Consider the following 18363-nt stretch of genomic DNA (forward strand, 5'->3'; position numbering starts at 1 on the left):
TCCACAGCAAGAGAAGTCACTGCAATGAGAAGCCTGCACACTGCAACTAGAGAGCAGCCCTTACTTGCCACACCTAGAGAAAAAGTCCATGTAGCAATGAAGACCCAGCACTGTCAAAAGGAAATAATTGAATAAATTTTAAAACAAAACTTCTTAGAATACATTTTTTTTCAAGTACTCTAAAAATTTTATAGTGTATCACATTCACCTGGAACAGAACTAGACCAGATAGGATTCTCAATCTAAATCCATGATGACTATGAAGAAAACCCTTCAGATGAACTTTTCTGACAAGGCCTTAGGAATCCTTAAGTCCCAAAGACAACACTTGCCAGTGCTCACTTTTTCTCTATTGGCTCATGACGCTGCATTTTCTGAAAAGCTCATAGAGTCTATTTTATTGAAGACCATCCATGCAGTTGGCAGCCCACTCGAGAGTTAAGTTATGGCATTTGTGGGAAACAGGAGAAAAGAGTTACTGACATGTTCTCCCTGCCCAAAGAGTCAACCAAGAATAGTGATGAACCATGGAAGAATGTAATTTCTACCACTATAAACGCATATGAAGAAGAGCAAAAATGCAGGCAGTTACCAATATGATCCAAATGAACCTGATGCTTTCATCTCCTCACATAATACAGAGATAAAATTCCTGAACAGAGGCCATGTCACTGCACATCTAATTACTCTATGGCAATATACTTGGGCAGTTTAAGACAGATAAGCAACCTGAATATTTTGCAGGATGGAAAGAGAAATTTACAAAGCTTAGGGGTTATAAAACCATTAAAATCTGCTCCTTTTGTTCACAGTCCAATTTAAAACCACTCATTCAGAATATACGCTGAACAATGAATGAGTATGAATTTCAAATTCTAGTCCATGAACCAGATGACCAGCTATAAAAAGCCCTTAGTTTACAAACTGAGTATATAAACTCAGGTGCTAGGAAGGTGGGATGTTTTTTCCCCACAGTATTCCCAATGGCAGGGATTGGTATGTGGTGGTAAAGTAAGGTGATGATAGCAAAGAGACAATCTTGTATGATCAGGTATTAAATAAGATGATCCTTGTTTACACAGACTTATGATAGCTACTCAACAAGCATCACAATTTCAAGAGGTGACCAAGTGACGTCTTTTCTTGGAGGATTTGCAAAACTGTACTTTAGGTGTGAAAAAAAGTTTGGGTCATTGGTTCTGATGTGCAACTCTCTTAAATTGCATGATCTGGGACTTCTCTAGTGATCCAGTGGTTGAGAACCTGCCTACCAATGCAGGAGACATGGGTTTGATCCCTGGTCCAGAACCATTTCACAACGCCACAGGACAAATACACTCATGTGTCACAACTACTGAGCCTGTGCTCGAGAGCCCAGGAACCACAACTGCTGGGCCCACATGTGTCACTACTGAAGCCCGCGTGCCTGGAGCCCATGCTCTGCCGCAGGAGAAGCCACTGCCTACACACGGTAACTAGAGAAAGCTTGTGCACAGCAACAAAGACCCAGTGCAGACAAAAAAAACTTTAATTTAAATTGCATGATCTAGATCTGTTTGTGTGCAAAGGACAGGTGGGTAAAATAAGAGAGATCCATAGAACCTGGGGAAACATAACAAGCAGAAGCAGGACAAATCATACAGCAGAAAGACATAAACCTGGCACCAATAGTGACGGGCTGACTCTTCACAACCTCGTGCTCTAAGGATGCATCCCCTGTTGACCGAGGTAAGGAGGGCACTGCCAATGCCACCCCCATTCACACCTTCACCAACTGACAGAGCTATCTAATTACAAATCAGTCTCGGTCACAGCCTGAAATCTGCGGAGAGAAGTGCAAATTACTTTCCCCAGAAATGTAGTAACAGGATTTCCTCTTCTAAAGAAATCATTTCTTAAAGATGCATGCAGGCACACTCTTCACTGCTACCTTATTCTTTACAGAACAGAATGGAAAAAGTCACGAACAGGGTCAAGTTACTCACAGGCCTTCAGCAAAACACTCGAGCAGCAGGGTGTCCCCTTTGAGGATGGTGACAAAAGACTCACTGCCACTTTCAGGAGGAGGCAACAATAGTCGGGGTTTTCTCTGCTTGATTGAATTTGCTACAGAACAGAACAGAAAAGACTCAGATTTTGTTCAAACTAAGAAACTCCGTTGGCACTCAATCCTTCCTAAAACATATTTAACCATATGGACCTGTGTGTGTGTGTGTATATTTACACACAGATTTTAATTTATTTTCACACATTTATTTCACGTATATTTCACACATTTTAATATATTCCTATTTAAATAGATTCCACTCTTACCAGGAAGCATGGGTTGCCCTTCAGATACATTACCTAGGTGCTGCATCAAGATTTATAAAGGTTATGATTCAAACCACATCTTCAAATTCAGAAGTTCAAACAGTGTTCAAGATAATTAGTTTCTTGATGAAAGCCTTAAGTTCACTGACAGTCAATAGCTTTATATTCCACATTTTAGTCATACTTGGTCATGTTTGATGGCTGCGAGTATTTTTCTTGAATTGAATGTGCCTAAGTATCTGACAGGATTCCTCTTATAATACAGTTTCCTGGTCCCTACACCCAGAAAACTCTGATTCAAGAAGCCTGTAGTGCACACCAGGCATCTATGAATTTATCAATGAGGTGATTCTACTTTCAGTCTTATATCCTCAAAGACAAACACTGCTGTACAAAAAGATTCACAAGCCATCTCAGTAACTGGTGAGGAAATGTTCCATTTCTTATTTTCCTAAAGTGAAAGTCACTCAGTCCTGTCCGACTCTTTGCAATCCCATGGACTATACAGTCCATGGAATTCTCCAGGCCAGAATACTGGCTTGGGTAGCTGTTCCCTTCTCCAGGGGATCTTCCCAATCCAGGGATCAAACCCAGGTCTCCCGCATTGCAGGCAGATTCTTTACTGTCTGAGCCACTGGAGAAGCCCCTTTCTCCTAAGAAGCCTTTCAAATACAATGGAAAATGAAGAAGCTTCCATTTTCAATGCAGATTCGGATTGCCGTTCCAAGTGTTCACACAAATTATGTTTCACATCCAATGTCAATGTGATTTGATGTGATATGTGAAGTGTAGACGGAGAAGGCAATGGCACCCCACTCCGGTACTCTTGCCTGGAAAATCCCATGGATGGAGGAGCCTGGTAGGCTGCAGTCCATGGGGTCGCTAAGAGTCAAGACATGACTGAGCGAGTTCACTTTCACTTTTCACTTTCACGCATTGGAGAAGGAAATGGCAACCCACTCCAGTGTTCTTGCCTGGAGAATCCCAGGGACGGGGGAGCCTGGTGGGCTGCCATCTATGGGGTCGCACAGAGTCGGACACGACTGAAGTGACTTAGCAGCAGCAGCAGCGAAGTGTAAAGGTGAGGGCTGCTATCAGAGTAGAGGAATGAAAGGTACTGACAGCAGTGTGTACCTGGCCACAGCTTCCTTATAAGTGTTTATTTGTTTTTTGAAAAATATGAACATATATTATATGGTGTGATTTTTTTTTTTACACTTTTATATTGGAGGACAGCCTATTAACAACTGTGTGATAGGTTCAGATAGACAGCAAAGGGACTCAGCCATCCATAAACATGTATCCATTCTCCCCCAAACTCCCCTCCCATCCATGTGTAATGATTTTATTGAGTGCTGAAAAGATACAACAATATATGTTTGTGTTATTTACCTCAAAGGAAACAATGTTGCCTATATACACCTAATCAGTCCATTTTCAAACTGAGGGTACAGCAAGGAGAGCCCTCATCCAGCCCTGGTAACGTTATCAATACATTAGATTACCAAAGTTATCATGGAGGGTTCATTGCTAGTGCGAATTATAAAAGAAATATTTGTTGCATTCAGACAAATGATTCTTTTCTCTGTAGAAAAACTACTTACCATATTATTTGGTTAAATGTTCTATGGGAAAAAAATTTTTTTTAAATAATAAAAACCATTTCATAGACAAGTGAGCTTGGAAAATGCTGCAACTTATATTCTTTCTCACTGAACAGTGTGTAGTAAGTACTTCAAGAGGTCTAGAAAGGAAAATAACCATTTGACTTTCTTACACTCAATGCTTTCTCTACTTCTGTTACACTCAACCATTGCTTTTTCCTTTCTTCATAAAACAGCTCTCTCTCAAACTGCTGATTAACCATAAGAGGCATTTTTGTAGATCCATAATAATTACTCCATGAAAAACATAATGTTATATATGTATATGTATTTACTTATGGTAATTATATCATCAATAAGTATATAGGTGTATTTATATAGTTCTGCATTCGTAAATAGTACTCCCTTTTACATACATTTAACGGGGATGGGAGAAAATAGAACCCTCTATGTTAACCTTTTCCTTACTAAGAGTATCAGTATATTAATAAACTCAGAAGGTATTAAAGTTCAAATTCTGAGATGACAATGAGAGACCACAGGTGAAAATAAATGTCAACATTCTACATGTCATCAACTTACCCTTGGAAATAATTTCTGTGGATGAACTCGAGTCATTAACATGCTTTACTGAAATAAAAAAATGGAAGAAAAAACTCACAAACATAATGGTAGGTGCTGACATCGAAACAATGAAAAGCCATAGTTTTCTCCTACAAAAATTACAAAATGAGGTATAAGCATACTTCACTAGAACAGCGCCTTTGGGAACATAGTTGAATAATATTTATAAAGAGCTTAATCTTGAGCTACCATAGATGAAATCTGAGTGGAAAGCACACAAATTAGAGCTCCATTAAAGAGAATTGAGGTTGCTGAAGGATGCTATAGTGAAGCCCTGGCATAGAGAATCAACACACAACAAATTGATGAACCAAGTTATGAAAAAATTATGAACCACGTTAGACAATGGAATGGTCATGCCAACTTTTGACTCTACCAGAGCCAGTTATTCAGTCAATAAATTTCTGGAAATTATCTCTGCCCTTTAAATCTTGGTTATTTCTTTGACTAATAATGACAGTTTTCAAATTTAAGAACCCAGGATGCCATCTGCAGAATCAAGTAGGAAAGAGAAGCAATTCAAATAACTTTGCCAATTTGGGAAATATAGAAAAGTTTGATGTGATAAAAATGATAATATTACTTCTTGTTATTTTTAACTCTGTTCTTTTCTCCCACATTTTCAGCCTTGCCAGTTTATCCGAAATCACAGAGATTCTGAGCCTGAGACTTGCTGAGAAAACCCTGCAATTTTGTTTTGTATTTCACACAAGGAAAATGACTCGACTCTCCAGTCATCAAGTGAAATACGCTTGTCCTGTGAATTGAGATTTGATTTTCTGGGTGCAGGAGACAGAGCTACTGTCGATGTGCAGCTGCAGATGTCTCTTTCATCTGGAAGGAGCCTTCAGAGTTAAACTAAACAATGCTGGAAAATATCAACCCAGCTTTAACTGGCTTCAACCAGAATAAAATTACAGACACATTTGTCTTCCACATTCATGCTGGCACAATAAATTATTTCAACTTACAACTGTTAACTGTTAGCTTCATTGGCATTTTCTGCACAATAGTCCTCAATCTCGGGAATGCAGCAAAGCAACAGTAATCGTTCCGACTGTCCTTTTCCTCCACATTTGCAAAGTACAGATCTCCCTTTTGGCTCATGTATACTCTCTCATCTTGCTCAATGTGTTCTAATTCTGGAAGAGAAATATCTTTTCATTAAAAGGGGCAACTGTCCTTTATTATGCCTCGTCGCCTTTTTTTCATTATCCTTTCTTTCATATTATTTTATTTTTCATGTAGGCTCTTCCTATTCCTCCCAAGTCTGGTCTTATTATAGAAGTGATTAGTGAGTAAGAAGTAAAACACAAAAAAAAACAACAAGAAAATCATTGAGAAAGCGCTTATCACCATTAACTGAAGTACACTGATGGACAACTAGTCTGGGCATTGGACCTCTCCTGACCATTTAGGATTCTACTTCTGCTCTATGGGTCTGCACTGACTTATTTGAAAACTAGTCCAAACAGATAATGGCCTAATTATTACTTTTATTATATTAGGATCATATTTGTTAAAAACAGATTTTCACAAAATAGTGTTTGAGATATTAATCCCTCTGCCATGATGCAGCCTAGTTAGGTTCTAGGATGGATGCAATCTGGAACTCTGGCTACAACCAAGAGTAGCTTCTTTTGCTTTCTTCCAAATCCTGTATGATTATCACTTTTCTCTGTGGGTCACAATGAGAAAAGATTTAGATAGACCTGCTAAGGCACATGCCAGAAGTAGGGTTTACAAGAAGCTGGAATCCCAATGCAAGAGCTGATGACAGCTTTTGGAAAATTAAACACAGAAGTTCATACTAATTTCTAATACTACTAATAATTTGTGCATCACTGTATTAAGTAAGTGCAACATATTAAAAGAGAAATATAAAGCCAGCAACACAGATACAAGCCATTCTCAACTTGACATACTGTATCGTATTAACAGACTCCACTCTTTCCAGATATGACAAAATCAAGACATATTCAGTGGTTTTCTAGTGCTTTCATGTATATTCAGAACTCAGAGCAGACTATAGATGGAAATAGTTTTTAAACTATACTTGATTTCACATCATAAGTTCATATTGATTTTGTATCCTTCATTTCCATATGTCATTTGACACAATGCGTGAAATTAAAATGTCCCCTTATTGATAGAAAAGAACATTACTTACCAATATTCATCCAATAAATGTGTAAAGGTGGCAGGCCTTTGGGAGGGTTGCATGGAAGGACAATTGGATCACCTTCCTCCACTTCAAGAGGGTCGATTTTTTCTTTGGGAAATTTTGGAGCATCTGATATAAAAAATCATTTAAAGACACCATTTAAAAATTTTAATCTTACAAGTAATGCTTAATGTTACACGTATTATCTTAAAGCATTCTTCTTGTAGAAATTGGAACATTTTTAGTAAATTCAACACCCTAAATCTTCTTGTCTATGACCTGCAGAGGAAAATACTGTTAACAATCTGTGCTGCATCATTATACAACTTTAAAAATATTTCTGCATTCTGTAACTGTAGATAACAAATAATTTTGCTTTGACATCAATAAGGCAACAATATGCTTGTGCATATTTCTCAGTTAAGAGGTATAAGCTCTGAGTCATAGGAGTTGCTCATTTTAAGTTTTCATAGATTTGGTATCATTTTTTCCAAACATTGTGCTTTATTTTTAGGCAGATACTTATTTTCTGTCTTTTGCTTTATTCTGAAGCCCCTGAATATAACTGGCAAATATTCCAATCAGATCATATCAAACAAAATAGACAATTCAAAGCCCACATGGGGAAAAAATGGTATGAATACAATGAAAAACCAAACATGACCACTAGAAGTTGCAAAGAGAGCCATCCACATTGGAATCACTCCCAGTAAATAAAATTTTAAGTGAAATGAAATGGATGTAGGACAGGAGACTTTGCAGTATTTCAAAATACTGTTTCTTTCCCATGCTGGAATCAATTTCCTAAAAAAGGTCAATTCAATTACTGAGAATGTAAGTCACAACAGTGCAGAATTTGAAATACAATACCGAAGTTTGATATTTTATGAAGTTATTTATAAAATAGTTTTAAGAATATTCAAAATATATTCCACCTCAACATTATTTGTACATCTGCACTGTAGAATTACTTAGGGTTTGATAGATGAGAAAAGTCTTATATGAGGTATTTATAGCCTTCCTGACCTGATAGAATTTATTAGCAGTTTTCCATCTCTATATTTCATTCTTAAAATATGGCTCACAAAAGATTATTATTATTCCTGAGAGTCTAAAAATATATTCATTTACTGTCAATTTTCCTCTTGAGAAGCTTTGTGCCATTCCCTTGCTCCTCACCCCCACCTCCTACTCTAACGCCTCAGTGACTGAGGGAACTTGCTGACATTTCTTATCGATGCACTAGCTACAGTGAATTGCTTTTTGTCTAAATTCAAGGACCTTTCACGGCTTAACATCGCGGGAGGCAGTGTCTTTATTACACTGCCTTTGCCAGTTCAAAAGACAGGCGCTGGCGTGTGACAGTCCTCAGTGGATTCCCTCGCGGTCTACTCATTCTAAGATTTCTCCTGGCAAGTCTGGAAATAAAATTTGAGATGGGAACCATCTTGGACATGAATTTGGTATATTTTCTGCAAAATGACTTGTATAACATTTGCTGTCAGTCAAAGCTAAGGCTCGATAGACATGAGTTTGAGCAAGCTCCCAGAGCTGGTGTTGGACAGGGAAGCCTGGCGTGCTGCAGACCATGGCGTTGCAAAGAGTGGGACATGACTGAGTGACTGAACTGAGCTATCTCAGAATCGTGCTTTTACTCTAGGTAGAATGAAACTGGAGAATCCCATGGATGGAGGAGCCTGGTGAGCTGGACACGACTGAGTGACTTCCCTTTCACTTTTCACTATCATTCACTGGAGAAGGAAATGGCAACCCACTCCAGTGTTCTTGCCTGGAGAATCCCAAGGACGGGGGAGCCTGGTGGGCTGCCGTCTATGGGGTCGCACAGAGTCGGACACGACTGAAGTGACTTAGCAGCAGCAGCAGCAGCAGCAGCAGAATGAAACTTCCAACAAAAGATAGAAAAATATCTGAGTATATCCCCTACATGTACCTTGTTGATAAATTATCAATACCACCTATTTGGTAAAGCCTTAGCTTTGACTGACAGCAAATGTTATACAAGTCATTTTGCAGAAATATGCCTTATGCAAGTAAAGTGCAGTAACTTACAGAACTAGTATGTACCCTAAGCTCCAAATTCAAATCACTTGTTTAGTGAAACTCGCTCTAACTAAAGCTCAGTATTTATTGTTATTGAAGTTAGCAGTGTTGTTTGATAGTTATTGAATCTATTTATCTGTTTATACTCACATAATAGAAGCAAAAGATGAAGAGAAACAGATTAGGAAATGAAAGACGCATGTAATCCTCTTTTGCAACTAGCAAACTTTACAGTGTCAAGTATGACTACACAGTTCCCTGGGTGGTATCTATTGTAAAGTTGTTAATTAAGTTGTATAAAGCCCTAATTGGAGAGCTGTCTCTTTAGAAAAAAATTTAATAATTCAAACAGATAGTATCACCAGTGAAGAACTATCATCCTTGTATTAATTAAATCTAGATTATAAAATTCTAATTACAAAAGTATAACTATGTTACTCAACTGGCTTCCAAGGCATTCATAATAAAAAAGATAAAATAAGATTTAGAAGTCTACCAAAGCCTTTATCACATACCATAAATCTGGAACAGCTTTAACCAAAGATGAAATTAATACCTGGAAATTGGGAAGAATATTTATATATTTAATAATTTAAGGCCCAAGAATAAACACTGTAAAGGATAAAAATTTGTCAGGGTTTTTTAGATCTTACTCTTTGACTTTCAAACTATGTAGTAAATTTGATGCAAAGCAAAAAATTGAATATTTTAACATTTACAGATAAATGTGAAATTTAATTATTATAACAACTGCAAGCATGACGTCTACCTCAATTCATTTTAAAAAATGACTATTTAAAAATGACTCCCAATGAATTTTGCTAATTGTATTTCTCTCATGATAAACATTAGCATTGTTGAGTTTGAACAGATGCAATACTTTAAAAACATGAATTGTAAACAGTCATTTTTCTTTTGTGTGAGGCAACTACTCTGCTGGAGCTCACCAACACATTTCAAATGAGTGCTCCATTAACACCAAAAACAAAGTCACTTAATTGTGTATCACTTAATTGTGACTATGGACATGGGTTTGGGTGGACTCTGGGAGTTGGTGATGGACAGAGAGGCCTGGCGTGCTGCGGTTCATGGGGTCGCAAAGAGTTGGACACGACTGAGCGACTGAACTGAACTGAACTAATTCTGACTAGACTTGACCATGGAATGGTGTCTTTGCAAAGGGATCAGCATCCACTTCTACATTAGCATCTACCTAAGTAGGATTTCGGAGAAGGCAATGGCACCCCACTCCAGCACTCTTGCCTGGAAAATCCCGTGGACGGAGGAGCCTGGTGGGCTGCAGTCCACAGGGTCGCGAAGAGTCGGACACGACTGAGCGACTTCCCTTTCACTTTTCACTTTCCTGCATTGGAGAAGGAAATGGCAACCCACTCCAGTGTTCTTGCCTGGAGAATCCCAAGGACGGGGGAGCCTGGTGGGCTGCCGTCTATGGGGTCACACAGAGTCGGACACGACTGAAGAGACTTAGCAGCAGCAGCAGCAAGTAGGATTTGAAGAATGTTTGGAAATCCCATAATATCAAGTCTAGATGAAGCCATAAACATTTAGTCCCTATCAGTCTACCTCATCAGAAAATCAAGCAAAGCATAGCACCCATCCCTTTACTACTTTTCAATAGGCTTCCACACTCATTATTCAGTGTAGCAGACAAACTTCTAGGAACAACTCCAAGGGCCCAATTCCCTAAAAACCCACCTGGCATGAAAAGCCTTTCGGAGAGACAAATTAGCTACATGCTAGTCTTCCTATTGAAGCTATCAACACACAGCAAACCTGCAAATACAAACTCTCTAGGGGCTCAATACTTGAGGTACTGACAATTAGTTTTGAAACCCATCATCTTAACTCTTTCAACTAATATGTTAAAAAAAAAATAACATCTTGTACTTGAAATATAGCAGACTTGTGAAAAACAATTTTTTTATCTACAGACTAGCCTATAAATGGCTCTGGCCTGGACACTAAAACTAACTGGCTCTTTTGCTTCAGACCACTATCCTTACTTTCTGTGCCCCCTTTTTACTTTTCTCTGGCATCTTAGAATCCTTTCAGTTCATCTCTCTGGGCTCCTCAAAAGCCTCCCTCAGAGGCTTGTCTTAAGGACATGTTGCACAGTCCCACATGGCAACCAACTTAACAGTAAAGAACTGGTAATGAAATGTCATCAGAGAAATTTAATGAAATACAAGTAATTCTGACTAACCACATCAATGAAAAGGTACTGGTGACTTAACCAAGTTATTATCTTTGTTACCTACGGAGTATCTTTCTCTGATACCCAAAGAATAAAATCAACTCTCCGTATATTCTCTATCTTTCTCTGAGTCTGAAAACCTATTGCCAAGGTTATTTTCAACAAAGAAGGATAATGCTTTTTAGCTCATCCAGAGGATGTGTTAACAGAATGATCAAAGCATAGGCAACACTGTGGAACATCAGATTATAAACATGTGCTCTGGAGCCAGCTGCTTAGGGCTGAATCCTGGCTTCATCCCTTACCATGTGACCTGAGCCTATTACTTAATGTGTTTCAGTTTCTTCATTCATAAAATGGAATTTGACATGACACCTAATTCATTGATTTGTGGCAAAGTTTAAATAAACTATTTCATATAAATCAATTAACATAGTGTCGGGCACTTAAAAATCACTCAGTATGTTGGCTCTTGTTCAAATATTTTCACTTTACATGGTAAACCCAGTCACATTGTATAGAGATGGGCAAAGGGACAAAGAGCTTTCCTTTGCTATTGTTTTTGATCTTTCATGTAGCCTATATCATAACAACTTCTACATTTTATTCAATTATTTGGAATTAACGTTATAAAATAAAGTAGGGAGGGTGCCTGAGGGATGAAAGACTGTATCTTATAGAGAACCTATGGTTTGTTTAATGAATTATCCTGTCCCCCTTCCTATGCCAAAGAGCGTTATCTATTTTGACTTCTCACTTTGTTTACAGGACTGGCCTGGGGAGCTTTTGAGTGCTTTCCTTTTCCCTTGAATGTGCTCAGCAAATTGCTGACAGTCTGGCATCATTATCATGAATGCAAGCCACTGAGCTCACATGCTGTATCACCCTGAACTCCAGTTTCTGTCTGCAAAGAGATTTAATTGATTCCCATTTCCTGTAGAGTACCCTATTAACCCACTTAGAAGTACAGAGAAATAGCACTGCCTTTCAGTCTATGAACTGGTAATGAATTCACACTAAGGAAGGACAACCAATGCAGTCCATTTCATTCTAGTCATTCACATACTGGGACGCATGAGAGTAAAATCCTCGGCCTTAATTAAACCTTTAAAACTCTAAGTTGCACTCTCTACTGAACAAATTGATGCTCCTAAGGTTAGTTTGCATATATTAGTAGAAGAAACTAGCATATACCCCTGGACCCCTACTTTTGCTATTCTACCCTTCCCAAATTAGAGCAGTAAATAGCCAAGATATGTCTTAAGGAAACTGACCTGAGGAATTCATACAAATACAGAAACCCAGCACACTAGAAATTCTAGGTAGTTTCTACTAAAACAATATACAGATGATTTCACCCCTAAACCTGCTATTCCCTGCATTACTTTATGAGTAATGCATACTGCATTTTTACCTTTATTCATTCTTTTAATCTTTAGCCAGTAAATCAATCACTGATAATAAGAATTCACACAGCATTTATAAGACAATACAGAGAACGAAGAATAGGACAGGATGATATCATTCTCGCCTTTAATATCCTGATCAATATATTTGACAGTCAAAGTTTCTTCCAAACAAAAAATGCTTTTAAAATTCCACAGAATTTACACATGGATATTCCTAACACTACTGATTATTACTAATTTTTCTTTTTATAATAGTCAAAGTTAGAAACAATACAAATGGACATCAACTGGTGAATGGACAAACAAAATGTGGTATATCTGTATCATTATTATATGAATATTACTCAGCAATAAAAATGAACCAACTACTGATTTATCCTAGAACATGAATGAATCACAAAATCAGGCTAAGTGGAAAGAAGCTAGATGGAAAAGATCACATATTGTATGATTTCATTTACATGAAATATTCAGAAAAAAACATTTCTAGAGGCAAGCATCAGACTGGCGACCGCCTGGGCCTGGGCTTGGGGACAGAGAGCACCTAATCTTTCAGGGATGAGGGCAATGCTCTAATACTGGCTTCTAATGATAGTTCAACTGAAAGTTTTTATGAAAAAAGGAACCACTGTGTACATAAGCTGGTAAAATTTATGATGTGTAAATAATACACAGAATCTATAAGAAAAATTCGTATAGGCTAAAGTTATGACCAACCTAGATAGCATATTGAAAAGCAGAGACTTTACTTGGCCAACAAAGGCCCGTCTAGTCAAAGCTATGGTTTTTCCAGTGGTCATGTATGGATGTGAGAGTTGGACTGTGAAGAAAGCTGAGCGCCGAAGAATTGATGCTTTTGAACTGTGGTGCTGGAGAAGACTCTTGAGAGTCCCTTGGACAGCAAGGAGATCCAACCAGTCCATCCTAAAGGAAATCTGTCCTGAATATTCATTGGAAGGACTTATGCTGAAGCTGAAACTCCAATATTTTGGCCACCTCATGCGAAGAGTTGACTCACTGGAAAAGACCCTGATACTGGGAGGGATTGGGGGAGAGGAGAAGGGGATGACAGAGGATGAGATGGCTGGATGGCATCACCGACTCGATGGACGTGAGTTTGAGTGAACTCCGGGAGTTGGTGATGGACAGGGAGGTCTGGCATGCTGCGATTCATGGGGTCGCAAAGAGTCGGACACGACTGAGCGACTGAACTGAATTGAAGATAGACTAAGAATGTTAAGTGGAGAAGGCTGATCTGTGCCCTCAAGAATGAATAAAACTGAACAGCCAAAACGGAATTATTTACAGCTTCATTCTAACTTCACTGATATCTGTCATAATGAAGGCAACAAAATAGCTTACCTTCTCTCCAGACTCATTGACCACACCCACAGGATGTAGGTTTCTTGGGTACAGTCTTTCCTTTGTTCACTGCTGTATCTCAAATTACTAGAAAAGCGTCTGACACATGAAGGGAGTTTAATGAAGATCTGTTGAATAATTCACGGCCTAACTTACCACGCCATATCTTGGAAAATCCATTCAGTTGAATGATTTTCTCCATATTTGATAACAGTACATTGTATTTGGTTGTTTTATTTTTTTCTTTTACGCTTTCTTTTCCTGGCAAAGTCAACTGCAATTTTGTTAAAAGTAGATAACTAAACACCGTTTATAAAATTTTCTGTCTGTAAGGGGTAATGACCAGATTTTCAGCTACTGTACCTATGTTTAAACTTACAATCTAGCCTTTAAGTTTGTTCTAAAGAAAAGTTTAAGAAATGAGAGTTAAAACTTTAAAGTTTTACAAACTTTAAAGCTCATATCACAGAGTGTAATATAAATGAAGAATCAATTCTCTACACCTTAAGAGAAGAATCAATTGATAAAACTTGTAGGAAGCCTTAAATGGTCTCTGAATTATAAACTCCTAAGAATTGGGCTGATGGTCCTATTCAACATATAAATAATTGCAGAAAGGTGTTAGATGATGAAGTAATTTTAGGAGGAGCTGGAAATGATGCATGAGAAACCTGATTTACTTTCCTCTTTTCTACAGCAGCAGAAAAAATGGTGCAATTATCCACTACATAGCTCAGATTCAACTCTCATCTCTTAATTACAATACTAGCCAATTCCAGTACCCTTACATTGTTCATGCCTTCACTTGGTCTGCTTTGATAATGACAGAAAACATTTTCTTTTCAAAATCCTTTAATTGCAGAACATTATACTAAAATGTGCCATTTCTCTGCTATAGGTCTAGCAACTGCCTGTTCCTTTGTGTCTCCATAGCAACCACTAGAATTCAGGTTAGGAATCACCCTGACGCCTTGTCTTGTACACAGATTTTTTTATATCTTCCTTTCCTCTCCCTCTGTCTCCTACTTCCTCATCTTATTTCAGTTAATTATATTATATACTTATCTATATTATACACTATATTATAGTTTATAGTAATATAATCTGTAATACAGAACTATAACTATAGCTGTATAGTTAGTTATATTTATGTGATTTTATGATTCTCAATTAGTTTTCTGACCCAGAATTCATGAACATTCCCTACCGTCATTTTAAACCCAAACTCCAGAGGCAAATTTTCAAGTCTGTATGTCACTACTCCGCCCACTACTATGCTCTAACATCACACTTAATAATTCAGTATGTCTAAGACAAATCAGTATGCTACATACTAATTAATTTTGCATATAGAAAGACCACATAAAAGAAATGTAAAGAATAAAAAGAAAGAAATGCAACACTCTTTACCCACCACCCATCGTAAGAGAAACATAAAAGCACCGTCACCTTTCCATCTGGTGTAGATCCCACCTATTCCACATCCCGTTAGAGGTAACTACCATCCTAGATTTTGTTTTCATCATTCTCTTGTTCTACATTATGATTTTACCACATGAAATGATAATCGTAAACAATATTCATTTTTACATATAGTGACCTTATATAAATGAAATCACACTTTATGTTTCTTTTAGAGATTTGCTTTCATTGTTTAACACATCTCTAAGGTTCATCAGTCTTCACTGCTGAGTAATTTTTGTATGACTATGCCACAATTATTTCATTGTATCACAAATGAACTTGTGTTTTTGGTCAGTATATTTCTAAAACACAAACAATGCTGCCACAGCTATTCCTGGTGCTCACAGGTAAGGGGCATGTGCACATGAGCAAAGAAGAGGAATTTCTGGGTCACTGGTGAGGAGTATCTTTAACTAAGTAGGCAGCGACCAATATCCTCCACAGTCCAAGCAGTAAACTGGACTCTCCACAGAGGATACCTGTTATGCCGGTCGCAAAGTCGCACCTAAAACTGCTACTTTCAGACTCTGCTGTATTTCCCAATTTTGCAGGAATCAAATGCTTTTATTATTTAGGTTACCATAGATCTATTTCTGATTACTAATTATATTAAGCATATTTTTATATTTGTATCGCCCATTGCAATTTGAGGTGCAAGTTTATATCTTTTGCCACTTCCTTTTTTGCTCTTCACTTGGTGGTGGTGGTTTAGTCGCTACGTTGTGTCTGACTCTTTGTGACCCCATGGACGATAGCCTGCCAGGCTCCTCTGTCCATGGGATTCTCCAGGCAAGAATACTGGACTGGGTTGCCATTTCCTTCTCCAACTTCAGTTTAGTCGCTCAGTCGTGTCCGACTCTTTGCGACCCCATGAACTGCAGCACTCCAAGCCTCCCTGTCCATCACCAACTCCTGGAGTCCACCCAAACCCATGTCCATCGAGTCTGTGACACTATCCAACCATGTCATCCTCTGTCGTCCCCTTCTCCTCCTGCCCTCAATCCTTCCCAGCATCAGGGTCTTTTCTCCAACTTAGAGATCTGTAAAATTATTTATAAACACATTAATATCATCTTCAGTTATATTCATTGGTAATGTTTTCTTTTTGGATTTTTGTAATACCCATTTCTCAACTGTATTTTGGTCATATTTACTTCATAGCTAATGTATCATCAAATACTGAAAAACACTCTGCAGTTTCAGGTATAATGTTCTATACATGCTGATTAGCTAGAGCTTGTGATTGGGTTCTTTAAATTCTCCATACATCTTTATATTGCATATGCCTGGTACATTAATCTCCAGGGAGCCTTTATAAAATAAAGTCTATTTTGATTGATAATAGAGCCATATGTACTTTTCTTTTGAACAGTATTTATTCAAGATATTTCTTTATCTATTAAAAAGATCAAACATCTTTTCTCCCTTTTAGTTTCAACAATTCTGTTTTCTCATGATTTAGATGTGTAATGTGGTAAATAGCTTATAACTTTTTAAATTTTGGAGCATTTAGTTTATTTACTTTCATCTTTAATTAATTATATGTTTAGATTAGAAAAGGCCGAGGAACCAGAGATCAAATTGCCAACATCCGCTGGACCATGGAAAAAGCAAGACAGTTCCAGAAAAACATCTATTTCTGCTTTATTGACTATGTCAAAGCCTTTGACTGTGTGGATCACAATCAACTGTGGAAAATTCTGAAAGAGATGGGAGACCACCTGACCTGCCTCTTGAGAAACCTGTATGCAGGTCAGGAAGCAACAGTTAGAACTGGACATGGAACAACAGACTGGTTCCAAATAGGAAAAGGAGTACGTCAAGGCTGTATATTATTACCCTCTTATTTAACTTCTATGCAAAGTACATCATGAGAAACGCTGGACTGGAAGAAGCACAAGCTGGAATCAAGATTGGGGGGAGAAATATCAATAACCTCAGATATGCAGATGACACCACCCTTATGGCAGAAAGTGAAGAGGAACTAAAAAGCCTCTTGATGAAAGTGAAAGAGGAGAGTGAAAAAGTTGGCTTAAAGCTCAACATTCAGAAAACGAACATCATGGCATCTGGTCCCAACACTTCATGGGAAATAGATGGGGAAACAGTGGAAACAGTGTCAGACTTTATTTTGGGGGGCTCCAAAAATCACTGCAGATGGTGACTGCAGCCATGAAATTAAAAGACGCTTACTCCTTGGAAGGAAAGTTATGTCCAACCTAGATAGCATATTGAAAAGCAGAGACATTACTTTGCCAACAAAGGTCCATCTAGTCAAGGCTATGGTTTTTCCAGTGGTCATGTATGGATGTGAGAGTTGGACTGTGAAGAAAGCTGAGTGCCGAAGAATTGATGCTTTTGAACTGTGGTGTTGGAGAAGACTCTTGAGAGTCCCTTGGACTGCAAGGAGATCCAACCAGTCCATTCTGAAGGAGATCAGCCCTGGGATTTCTTTGGAGGGAATAATGCTAAAGCTGAAACTCCAATACTTTGGCCACCTCATGCGAAGAGTTGACTCATTGGAAAAGGGTCTGATGCTGGGAGGGATTGAAGGCAGGAGGAGAAGGGGACGACAGAGGATGAGATGGCTGGATGGCCTCACTGACTCGATGGACGTGAGTCTGGGTGAACTCCAGGAGTTGGTGATGGACAGGGAGGCCTGGCATGCTGCGATTCACAGGGTTGCAAAGATTCAGACATGACTGAGCGACTGAACTGAACTGAATTGATGTTTAGATTTATTTCTAAGTTTTTTTTCTCTCCTCTCTTGCCTTTTTCTTTTTTCTTGATGCCAGAGTTTGATAATCACTCATATTTTGTTCTATATGTATACTGTAACTATACATTTTAAGAGATACTTGTTAAGGGTTTAAATTTGAGTTATAGTCTCTCCTCTAGAACAATACAGAAAACTTAAAAAAATTTAAACCAGTTTCCTGTTCCAACTTTAAGGATAACACACACGTTTTTCATTATTTGTTCTCCCCAGGTCTGTGTACATTCTACTCCCCCAGCATAAGGTGTCCGTATCCTGAAAGGTCTAGAACTCTGCAAGAAGAAATTGCAAAATAGAACCTCTTGGCAGTTTTATATCTAAGAATTTTTTTCTTTAAAGCCTTTGGTTAGGATTCTTTGGTTAGAATCAAG

At 38.1% G+C, this 18363-nt stretch overlaps 1 protein-coding gene across 8 annotated transcripts in view; it reads right to left on the minus strand.

Annotated features, from left to right (window-relative positions):
• Positions 1 to 18363, minus strand: part of CHL1 (cell adhesion molecule L1 like) — a 224720-nt gene that overhangs the window by 66980 nt on the left and 139377 nt on the right. For 7 of the 8 annotated variants that reach the window (XM_055557736.1, XM_055557739.1, XM_055557733.1 and 4 more), the window contains 4 exons: positions 6712 to 6834; positions 5513 to 5683; positions 4500 to 4547; positions 1986 to 2106 (listed from right to left, as the gene is read on the minus strand). In XM_055557736.1, the coding sequence (XP_055413711.1) occupies positions 1986 to 2106; positions 4500 to 4547; positions 5513 to 5683; positions 6712 to 6834 (463 nt within the window). The remainder of the gene's footprint in view (positions 1 to 1985; positions 2107 to 4499; positions 4548 to 5512; positions 5684 to 6711; positions 6835 to 18363) is intronic. The other variant, XM_055557738.1, reaches the window with a different exon arrangement.

Source organism: Bubalus kerabau, chromosome 20 (assembly GCF_029407905.1).
Source record: "Bubalus kerabau isolate K-KA32 ecotype Philippines breed swamp buffalo chromosome 20, PCC_UOA_SB_1v2, whole genome shotgun sequence".
Classification (NCBI taxonomy): Eukaryota; Metazoa; Chordata; class Mammalia; order Artiodactyla; family Bovidae; genus Bubalus; species Bubalus kerabau.